We start from the raw sequence: 12,500 nt of genomic DNA on the forward strand, positions 1-12,500 counted from the left end.
TCCATTATACTGACTGCTCACCTAAAAAACAGTATTGCTTTTGAGTAAACCTCCTTTACTACAAACTGTCTGCTGCTCAAAAACAATATGAGAAATATCTATATAGTCAATATGTCTGGAGACAAAACTCGAGAGTACAAACACTCATGACAACAAACAGGCTGTCAAAAACAAAGCCCACCCATAGACCTACTTATGCTGGGGCACTTAAATGCAATCTTCCCAAACTGCAAAGACCTCCCATACATTCTACCTGCAAGAATTATCATAGAAAACCTGAAAGCACTCAACAGAAACAACAACTAGCACTGCACATACAACCACACCCAGTGGAGCCTAAATTATCAAACCCATAATGCAAGTCAGTACACTATCCAGGACTCTAGTCACAGGGGACTATTGTATGACATACTGATGCCCCACTCAACAGGCTGAACAAGAAAATAGCTGTCAGTTGCCTATCAGGATCCAGGATCTGCCAAGTTACACATGTACTCTAGTCATTTCACCACAGGTACCAGTATGATTCAGTCAGTCTATGTATGTGTTAATGTCCCGAGATGTACCTCCCCAGATTATATGAAAAGAGATATTATGGAGCTCTCAGATTATGTGTCACAAGCTGGTATGTGCCTAGCACTGAGTACCACTCTACCTTAGTCAAGAGTGGTGTCACAATACAAATATGAGATGACTGACTTTAATTGGCATAGTTTTTGGTGTCATTCTAGGGGGAATATTTATCAGCATGGGAGGACATGGTTAAAGCACAATGCTTTGCCAAGGATGGTCTGCACTTTACACAGGGAAACCTAGAGGTGTTGCTGCTCGATGCCAGAAGTCTAAACAAAAATCCCATTCCCTCAAAGCTCTCCTCACCTTGGAGAATGGTGACATCCATGCAGTTACTAAGACATGGTTAAAAGACACACAGAGTACCCCATCAGTACAAAGCTTCAGTGCTTTCCACACATTTGGATGAGGAACTGCACAGACAAGGACTAAAAGTGGAGGTGTCTCAATCTACATCAATAACAAGCACACTTCTAGGTTGGTTAAACAGGGTGAAGTTCCTCCATGTCCATATTACCAAAGAGAAAGTTCCATAACATATCCTAGCAAGCTATATGTCACCATCTATGTTGCATGAAACCCATAGCTAATACCTAGACCTATTGGACACACTCACCATTTAACTAAATATCATGCTCATGTGGGACTTAAATTATCCCTCTATAAATGGGAATCCTACATAACCCAAAATTTGTAGGTGCACAGATTCCGAGACTTTGTAAATACAAGCACCCTGGATCACTTACTATATATACCTATTAGAGGTACAAACATACTGGACCGCATTTTTTTTGCTAGAGTGTTTTAAAAGGATGACGTTTTTTTTAGATGTTTTACTTCTGATGAAGTTTGCACACATAGCAAACGAAAAGCACTTAAAGTTTTCAATAATTTTTGGTGTTGATTCTACTGTTGCTTGGACCGTCTCTTGGTTTTATTAGTCAGTCGTGCCGTTGTGTTTTTATATTGGACCAGGTACTCATAAATATGGGAAAACACTGCCCCTCCCCCAATGTTATGTCCTCTTTGGTAAGGTCAGACAATAAAAGCAGTCTCATTCAAATAAGAATCACTTCTGTAACCCCAGCAAGCACTGTAACATTACAAGCTGCTATGTCTACCAGAAGTAAGCCAAAACAAACTAAAAATTCAGCTACATCTTTACCCCACCCCCAGCTTCTTCCCAGGAAATACCATCTTACATAATCCACAAAACGAAAACACCAGTCCGCAGGAAATGTATAGAAAACCACAGTTTATGTATCACTTTTATTCCCCGTAACAATCAATTCTTTGTGCAGACTAGTATTAGAAATAATTCCATTAGGAAACTTAATGAATCTCAGTCCCTTTGGCATGATGGCCATTTTACAAACATGATGGAAAATAACTGCTATCAAGTTCTAAACTTTTAATCTTAGCAAGTCTTACCAAAGTCCATGATCTGTTTTGGGGGGCACCCATTATATTCACTTGTACTGTTTCCATGTTTTGAAGTTCCACCACTGAAAGTTTTGGATGGAAGCCACCAGTAATCCAAGTTGTGTCATTCATATACTGATTCAGTAATAACCTGTGTAGGTATTTCCAGTTGTAATCCTAGTTGTGCTCTCTCAATTCCCCCATGTTTACATTGTCCATCGTTTTATCTTGGTAAAACAGAGCGTAGATTGAGCATACACTTATATAAACATCCTAGAAGTATCAGAAAGCATGACAATACCAATGCACTTGTGATGCCCCACCTCTGGATTAATAATCAAGGAGCCACAATCCTCACCACTGGCAACAGTGGGGGGACCTTCACTGTGAAGATAAAAGGTACACACATAGTATTTCCAGATGCAGCTCTCTGCATCAAGTGCAATTTCCCTTAGGAGCACACAAAGACCACAGTCAGTCTAGGGCTGGTTCCTCTCTCTTTCTCTAGATCCCCAATAAGACACCCCACTGGTACAGCTATAGAGCTCCAACAACCTCTCTGGCCAACCAGTGCTTCACATCCCTGCCCAAGTAGCTGACACACACACACACACACACACACACACACACACACACAGGAAAGGCTGGCACAGGCTTACTAGTTATGCCCCCTTTTGCCCGGACTATAAGGTAGTTATCACTGCCACCAGCCAACTCCTTATCAGCTACTTTAATGCCCTTGACAAAGGGTGTCCAATCTTACTGTGTAATATTAATATTAATACAAATGGTAGTTTGACCAAGAGCAAGGCTATTAAGACGTGGTCCAGAGGGTCACCAAAGAAATATGCAAGTAATTTCAAAACGTAAATATCTCTACACAGATCAACCACAATGAAAAGTTTAAATATATTTAATAAGAAATAATAAAAGAACAAGAAAATACTCCGTATACATTCAGGGTGATGAGTTCAAAATTACAGGAAATATTTAAAACAGCATTACACGACAGTCTCAAATAAATAAAGAAAAGTATCTAAAACTAGGCTTCACTATATACCAGACTGTATCGAAGAGAGTTACACTATTCCCTAGAATATATATATCTATACTTCATATAGAGCAAGGCAGATGTAGTGGTGAATGGTTCTTATCAGGTCCAAGACTGAATACAGAATGCTCTGTCTCACGAAGACACTCCTCAAATTAAGATCTCAAATATTACTGCTGGAATGACAATTTCTTGTCAGCTGACTATCTCAGGTAAACCCCCACTGCAAGAGGGTTGGCAGCATTTAGCATCTACCTGTGAAAACATAGACCTCAGATCTTTGGCAGATGCTGGAAGTCATAAAACAATTGCATTCCTTCATACTTTCAGAGGTAGTAATTAGTTTACTCTGAAGACAATACAGAAACCTTTTCAGCAAAGACTCCATCTCTTGTTGCACTGAAAACTGAAAGATACCATCTTTTATTGCACAGCCATAAAGTAATTTAATTTCAGCTATTTTTCTGACGTTAACCTCCTGTATTCCAGTTTCCACTGTTAAAATATATACATTTAAACTGTTACAATAGTACATGTACATTTCTGTTTTCTTCTAGTAGGCCAACTGTGGTAAGCACAAACACTTTATAAATATATTTTTAACTCACGTCTGTACAAACCTATTTGATATACACATGACATACAGTTGTAATACAAACATCTTATATAAATCATGTTGTTATTCACAAATGACATAATTATTTATAAAAATTCAGATAGCTGTGCTAGCAGTATCTCCCTTTGTCGCAGCATTATTGAAACACTCCCTCATTGCAAATATTTTAAAAAGTTTTTATTTTTTATACTTAAGAGACAAATGCAGTAGGGTGGGGACTGGGAAACTTCCCTTTGAAGTCCTGCCCAGTTTGAATCAGCATTTGTCCACTGCAATTATTTTAAAAACAAGGCATAACAGACTGAAAAAGTAGCCCATCATATGCTATGAATTAATCATGTGTTTGTTTAAAGTGAGGCAGGATGAGGTTCTTTCTACAGAGAATAAAAACACTTAATACACTGTGGTTTTCTTTACATTTCCTGAGGACAGTTGTTTTCTTTTTTATGTGAAGTTTTAATTTTTTGAACCCCTTTGTTCTTTCTGTTGTTTTTGGAGTTTATCTAACATTTGACAGGATCTGACATTGCTTTTCACAAAGGCAAAAGATGCTGTTGGCATGAAAACCTTATGGGGAATTTGCCTACAATAAGAACATTTGCCATTTGTAACAGACATAAGAATTGTTTTCTATAGATTTTAGGGAAAAACGGATATACTTATGTGCCCAATGTTGTAGCTGAAACTGGGGTCCAATACTAACAAAATTGATGAGACTCTGCTTAAGTATATATGGCAAACAAGTTCTGAGTTTTGGCACACCCATACATCCCTTTTATACCAGCATGTATTCTTGCTCTAAGTGCAGATGTACACTGTGCAATTAAGCTGTTTGAAACCTTGTAGAATGACGCACACATCTAGTGCTTAGGAGGAAATGTCCAATACAGTTATGGCTGCTGCAACAGTGGTATAATGAAGGGCACCTTAATGATATTTTTATTCTAGCCATCAGGTAATTTTGGAGAACAGCCTTCTGTATCAGAGGTGAATGGAAAGCCTTTCTAGGTGAAGAGCTGTGTGCTGTTTCTTCCTGTTTAGTAATTCTAACTGCATTCAGTTTCTTAGATGCATCAGCTATACGTCTGCACCACACTAGACTGTGGCCTTGAAAAGGTAATACTGTCTAACTTAAGGTTTGCAAACTACACGTACAGAGCATTTTTGGATATTAAGAATATGTAACTTAAAATTCTGTACCTCAGCATTATGTGTGCCCTCTGCAGTGCTGTTATACATGCTAGGTTTACAATATCTCACTGAGAATACATACATACTACTACAGAGATATACACCATCACCTTGCCAACACCAGTGTTTACAGGCACAACATTACTCATGCCCATAAGTTCAACAGCACATCTGCACACATACATCTGGTAATGTTACCTGTTTCACTGGGTTTCTGTCAGCACATCCCAACACAAGGCCAGTTTAACACTAAATGTACGTGGTTAGTGGCACCAGACCAGTATTAAAGTTTAGAATGCAGCCATTTGATTTTATTAATTATTTATTATGTGTATGCACCCGATGCCCCATGTTTTCTCTCTCTCTCTCTCCTCCTTCCATTTTTTACTATCCTTTTTTAATTATTTTTCTTTGTTCATTTTTTTTTTATTTCCATCAGTTTCCATCTTGTATAACAGCTGCTATGACTGTGCTACTAATGTGGGTCTGGTCCACAGCCCCCTAGCTGGATCCTAGCCTGTCTTCCTGACTACTAGGTGCACTGGGTGGGGGGACAGCCAGGAGGCCAACCCAGATACCTTTGATGGTACTTTAATTGATGAGAGCTCCACTGTTCCCTCTGGGGGTACTGCTGGGGTTAAGCAGTATGTGTGCGACACGCAGGGAGTTGGTAGAGGTGGTGGGGCTCTGATAGACCATTGGCTGGAAATCCACATCAGCTGACCAGAAAGAGCTAACTTGTATCTAAAAGAATCACATCTCCACATGTCCTTGCTATCACCATCTCATGTGGGAGGGTGATCAGGGTGCTGTGTGACCTTCCTCTGGGTACTGTACAGGCACAGTGCTATACATAAAGCTGTAGATACTATACCCTCTGGTCTGTTCCCTTTACCTGTTTGTCACTGCCCTCCCCTGAATGTTGTCTAACTCTGCCCATCACCATTGTCCCCCTTTATTTATACGTCTCCAATGCCCCTGTCCTCATCCCTCAATGTGTGAACACCTCCCCTATCAGTGTTTGCCTCTGTTTTATGTTTGTGTGCTCTTGCTCGTGATCCTAACCCTCTTACCATACCTTAATCCTACCTTACATCCTCACACAGCTTCCTTTCTTAAAAAGGGGGCATCGATCCAACAAGAAAAGTACGTCCCATCTTCCCCTTCCTCAATCCCATTCTTACCTTCCCCATTTCCCATGTGTATGCTGATCGTCCTCAACTGATGATCCATTTTTCTTCTGTCCAATATATGTATTTCCACCCTTTTTATGATCAAAAACAGATTTAAACATTGCAGTAGGTCATTTAATGTGGCTTTCTTGTTTCCCTCTATTGAACCAAAGCAGTAAATGTGTGCAGGCTGAGGCACATGTATTCTCTGGTCTCTGTGCTCCTCCGTTTTCTTTATCACAGTCCTAGCTGCAAATGCAGGGTTTCCTCTTTTACCATGGGACATATGATCTTCACAAGTGAGCTTTTAAATTAACAGCAGATTAGACTGTGAATTTCCACCTTAACTGTTAAACTTATGCCGCATCACACTATGATTCTTACTTGTAGAAGGTATATTGCAATTGCAATAGACATGCTTCTAAATCCCTGGAAATAGTGTTGTAAAAGTACTTAACACGATGCCAAATAAAATATTTTTAATTGTTCTTTTTATAGTGTAACTGTGCTCCTATGGTCTGTTTCGCAGTTTGTATGACATGTGCCCTACATAAATGCTACAAATGGAAATTTAGCTAAATAAATAAGCTATGTAACAGGAGGAGAGCTGGTAGTGTTGATGGGAGCTAATAGTTCCCTGTGGTTGAACAAAAGAGTTTTATGGTACTTATAATAAAGTAATTCACACCAAGAAGGACGCTCAAGGTGTTTTTTACTGTTTGTTTATATACTAAGGGGTTAACATGCAGTGGGCATACATGAAAAGCATGACTTTCACTTTTTTGAGAATTGTATCCCTTAATACTTATTTTCTGTTTGAAAGCAAATTGCCTCTACTAATTCTCCATCTCCACCAAGGATTTTACATGTAGTCTGCATTGCATTCATGTACCCCTCCATTCTTCCCCAAAATAGAGGGGTGAGCAGACTCCACCCCATCATTCACTCCCCCCTGGGCAGGGTCTCTAGTACCTAGACCATGAATCAAATGCAGGTTAAGTTGGTCAGTTATGGCTTTATCTCTCTGTAACATATAACAGAATTAAAACCGCCATAACAGCTTTGCAGACAAAGATGGTAGCTCTGTTACCAGATCCCAAATTTCTGAAAGTGATCTGCTGGAAAGTTTCCAAATCTCTGCTTTAAAGACTGTATTTGAAGCAAGTGTAGCTCCATTTTCCACCTTTTTTTAGGAGAGCAGAATTTGCCATTTATCTTAATATAGATAAAAAAAGAAGCAACAGTATCAATAATAGATTCCCTATGCGGTTTATCTGCCCTCCCTGTAATACCCTTCCACCATGAGACAGTCAAAATAGTGAGCTTCCAACCAACTGGCAGTTAATCACGGTTAGGCTCCCTGGGTATTTACTGTCCTTGTCTATTAACCGGACACGTACATTGTTTGGGGACTAGACAGAAAGTCAATATGGACAAAGAAAAACTGCCCCATATCATAACTTATAAGTTTAAAACTGACCAGTTTTTTGAAATGCACTTGAAATAATTATGTCAAGCTGCTAACGTCAAAGAATACTGCAATCCATGATAAAACAAATGCATGATGTACTTTATCTATAACTGTTTCTAGTGACTGATGATGCAGAATTTGTATCTCATGCAACGTTTCTTCTTGCATGTATGAAGAGAAATCAAAAAAGAAATACAACTTGCCAAATGAGTTAAAACACACTGTTATGGTTTCGTTTCATAACTCATTTTCATACTTATTGATATGATTAAATGGCTCCAGTCCTACATCTGACCTGCCAGTCAGAGTCTGAGATACCTCTTCCACCTAGCTTACTTAGAAAATTATTTATCTATGGATGGTTCAAGCAAAAACCAAAACAAAATAACTTACTGTAAGATAAATATCAACTGAAATCCAGCCGTAAGATCAGTAGTTAAGGGATGTGTACATGAAAGAGATACAAGGAAGAGAAGTTAATTCTGTCATTTCTGAACAGTTTTTCAACTGGAGTCTTGACTCATCCTATTAAACAGGGATCTGAATGGCATGTAAGAATGTAGCAACCATATTCACTACATCTACCACCAAAAGTATCAATTCACAAACATGGGCCAGAAGAATTCTCAGATAGTCATCTGTACCCAACTACCTCCTGGTATCCTATGCTAATTCAGGAATGTGGATTGCCAGCAGTGTTATCCATACCCAGCCATTATCCATCCCAAATATTAGTGTGTCAGGAAATATAGAACAAGGAATACAATGCATACCATAATGAACTGGTGATCCGCTAAAGAAGCATGTGCAGTATGTAATTTAGTGTGTGTGTGTGTGTGTGTTGAAATGGCGTTTTTCTCAGGATCAGTTTCTTTGCCTTGCACCCTCTCTGCCAGGATACATTTTGACTGCCTTATAACCATAAACTGGATTAAGTGGGTAATCAGAAAATGAATGAATGAAATAAAATCATTATGGCTAGAATTCATATTGCCACAGAGCTATAATAACTTGCCACTTACCAATCTCTTTGACAAGAAGGGACATCAACCCATCATCGACAAAGATTCTCCCACCGACCTGCACCACTTTAGTAATATTCTTGTAGTCAACCCAAATAAGCTTTTCATCACATTGTTCCTTGAATTTATCATCTGTTGTCACCTTAACCAGAGAGCCTTTTACCAGTTCAACTTCATTACTAGCAGACTGCAAAAAAAAAAAAAAAAAAAAAAAAAGTTAAAAAATGCCGCAAGTCATATTAATAAAGAAAATGCAAATCATTGTTAGCAGCATCTTTACTTAATAAAACATGCCTAAAAAGACACTGCATATTATTTTAACAAGATATCATGACAAAGTACATATTCCATATTTTACTGCATTGCTTCAGTTCAGCTAAAGAATGAAGTCGCCAGCTGAGTATTTTTATCTCCTGGCTGTGTGCCAGAATTGTCTAGTACTTGCGCATAACATACCCAAGTCAAGGGTACGCCCTGATCACTTAACATGGTCAACTTCTTTGAGAAGGTTACTGAAGCAATCTAGGAGGGCAAATGAGTGCACATTGCAAATCTAGGTCTTACAAAGGCATACCATGCTATCACATTCTCAGGTATCATAGATAAATCCTTCCCAGCTAAGTATAAACACTATGAAACTCTCTGGACAGCAAACTGGCTCACAAATGGAACCCAGAAAATTAGGGTGGGTGGCTCTATCTCCTCAAAAAGACCCCTCAATAGAGGAGTACCCCACGGTTCAGTACTTGGACCATTCCTCTTTGGCATTTACTTCTCATACATCAAATCAAATGTTAGGGATTTATGGCGGACCAAATTTGCAGATGTCTGTAAATTTGGTGCCATCATAAACTGCCCAGAGGTCATCAAAATCTTCCAATGGGGCCTTTACCAAACAAATAGCTGGTGTCAAAATTGTGTTCTAAAACTAAACTCCAATAAATGTATAATTGTATAATTTGGCAAACATGACTTCCCTTGTAACTATCACAGTGACAACATACCACTCAAAATGTATCCATTCATCTTGGATCTATAAATTTACATCAACAATGAACTGTCCTTGGACCACCATGTATGAACTATTGTAAGGTAGTCCTTCATCTAACTGCTTATATCTAAAGGTATGGCGTACAGGTCCAGGGATATAATCATTCCAATGGACTGTTCTCATTAAGCCGATCATTCAATATAATACCCCATTCGTTATGTACTTTTACAAACATTTGTCATAACTGGAGTTACCACAATGCCTTCTCACTAAAAAATCAAAGGTCCTGAATCACAAAAACTATACAGACTGTCTCAAAGCTTTACACCTCTTCTCTGTATCACAAAGACTACAAAGAGGTGACCTCTGTCTCATTTATAGAGGTGTGGCAGACCATATCCTGTCAACTGCCCACCTCTGTGTTATTAGTATGCAAAACACAAGGGCTAAAAACTACCACAGGAATGTAAGGCTAGGCAACAGACTCACAAATCAACCACCTAGTAAGTACCTATGAACCTTACTGTATTTATAGGTTCATAGGTTGGTGCTAGGCTATCGGCCCTAGGGCCTATACAAGTCTAGCCATGACAATTCCCTGGATATTTCTTCCCACAATATTTACTTCCCTGGACCCCTGTCTAGCAGGGCAACTGACATGATCCCTGGGATGAATTTCCTATCTCCCATCCAATTATCAAGGTTCCTTCTGAAGAGGGCCAAGGAGGCGCTCTGCTTGACATGCATGGGCAGTCTATTCCAGAGTATGAGGAGTCTCTGGGTCAGGAACCTATCCATCCAGCATGTTTTGTTCATTGTGAGGGCAAGGTTTAAATCCCTGGAGAGTGTGGCTGAGGGATTGGGATTTCTTTAAGTGGAGCATGTCCAATAGCTCCGGGTATGACATGGCCTTGTATGTTAAGCAGAGATCGCCTCAGAGTAGACGATATGCCACAGAGTACAGCTGGAGTTGTTTTAGATGAGGCATTTGCTTTAGGCCTGTAATTCTTTTAGTGAGGTATTTCTGCGGCCTTTCCAGCTGTTGCAGATGTCTTGTGAGGTACATACCAAACGGGGCATTATACTCTATAATGGGTCTAATGAGGGATCAGTACAGTGGGACAATGACCTCCTTTTTTTCTGGATGAAAAGCCCTTAGTGATGAGGTTTGCCACACAGAAGGATTTCCTGACTGTTGTGGCGATGTGGTTATCGAAAGTGAGACCACTGTCCAACTGTGTCCCTAAGTCTCTCATCACACTTTCGATGTTTAGTGTATTGCCACCTATGTGGTAATTCATGGGTACATGTTTTTTTCCAAAGGGGATAACTATACATTTCTTGGCATTAAGCTTGAGCCCATGGCTCTGGCACCAGGCATCTGTTTCTGTAAGGCCCTTTTGTAGAATATCCACATCATTTGGGGATTCAATAATGGCTCCCAGTTTGCAGTCATCTGTGAACTTTGTTAGCCAGAGTCCCTTAGTGTTGGCCTATACTTCAGAGAAGTAGATGCCAAACAAGAGTGGTCCCAGGACTGAAGCCTAAGGGACTCCACTTGTCACTTGTCTGGAGCTGGATTTGGAGTCTGCTACTTTTACAGTCTGGGTTCTGTCAGTAAGCTAGTTGGCAACCCATCAAGTGACGTAGGGATTTATGCCCAGCTTAGTAAGTTTATCTATGATTCCAGAGTGGGGTATGGTTTCGAAGGCCTTGGTGAGGTCCAGATAGGCTGTGTGGACCTCCTTACCCTCATCCACAGTTCTGGAGACTGATTCAAAGAATTCAATCAGGTTCAGGAGACAAGATTAACCCTTCACAAACCCAAACTGGGTGGGGTCTAGTGTTTGAAGGTGGCCAATGTCTTGGTTTATAAGTTCCATGCCAATGCATTCCATGCCCTCGCAGATCAGGCTAGTCAGACTGATGGGACGGTAGTTCCCGGGATCCAAGGTGGATCCCCCTTGTGGAGTGGGATAACTGTAGCTGTGCGCCACTCAGTGGGCACGAAGCCAGAGGTGAGGCTATGATTAAACATGACACTTAAGTGAGGTGCCAGTTCATTTTGTAGTTCATGTAGTACACAGCCCAGGATGTCATCTGGTCCCATGGATGCTGTATTCTTAGCTTTGGAGAGTGCGGTTTCTACCTGTGTGGCCGTGATTACCAGAATTTGGCAATCTTTTAGTATTGAGATGGGCCGTTTAGGGGGTGAGAGGGGGGTGAAGTTGGCACGAAAATCGATCTGCTAGGATATTGGCAATATCCTTGGGATCAGTATATTTAATGCCATTCTGTTGTAGCTCAGAGCAGATCTGAGCATTGCCATTTAGATTCTTGACATAACTATAGAATGCCTTGTGGTTGTCTTTGGAATCTTTGGCAATTTTATTTTTGTAAATAGCTTTTAAGGATTTTATGAGGGATCTCAGCTTCTTACTGAGGCTGGTGAGGGAGTTTTTGCATCCTGGGATTTTCCTCTTTTCTGCAACAGTTTTTTTCCTTCTGTTGTATAGTTTGTTTATAGCAGGGGACCACCAGATTGGCATCTTTTTTTTTTTTTTTGTGAGGACAGCATCTTGGTTCTATTTGGGATGGCACAATTCATGCACGAGTGGATGTGCTCGTACAGTACTTTAGTGTAGGATTCAGCAGTCGAACCTTCTGACCCCGTCTGCATGGGTGTCATGAAGTTTGTCACTTCTGACTTCAGTAGCATGAAGTTGGCTTTGGAGAAGTTTTTTATGGAGGTTTCCTTACTGGGGGGTGGGATGTGGATGTCAAGGGTGACTTGCTTATGGTTAGACCTGACCAATGAGGGGGTAACCACTGGTGTGGAGCATCCATCTCCCATGTTGGTAATGACCAGGTCTAGGATATTGAAGCCCCTGGTGGGACAATGGATTAGTTGATCCAGGGTGTTGGAATTTATGAATTCCAAGAACCGTTGGGAAACGGTGTTGGTACCAGAGTAGTTTTCCCAGTTAATAG

At 40.2% G+C, this 12,500-nt stretch overlaps 1 protein-coding gene across 2 annotated transcripts in view; it reads right to left on the reverse strand.

The window, feature by feature from the left end:
* The window catches only part of PKLR (pyruvate kinase L/R), a 711,145-nt gene that overhangs the window by 337,994 nt on the left and 360,651 nt on the right, over positions 1-12,500 (reverse strand). For both annotated transcript variants that reach the window (XM_044080213.1, XM_044080214.1), the window contains exon 5: positions 8,519-8,705. In XM_044080213.1, the coding sequence (XP_043936148.1) occupies positions 8,519-8,705 (187 nt within the window). The remainder of the gene's footprint in view (positions 1-8,518; positions 8,706-12,500) is intronic.

The sequence above is a fragment of the Protopterus annectens genome, chromosome 8.part0 (assembly GCF_019279795.1).
Source record: "Protopterus annectens isolate FY-2018-M chromosome 8.part0, PAN1.0, whole genome shotgun sequence".
In the NCBI taxonomy this organism is placed as follows: Eukaryota; Metazoa; Chordata; order Ceratodontiformes; family Protopteridae; genus Protopterus; species Protopterus annectens.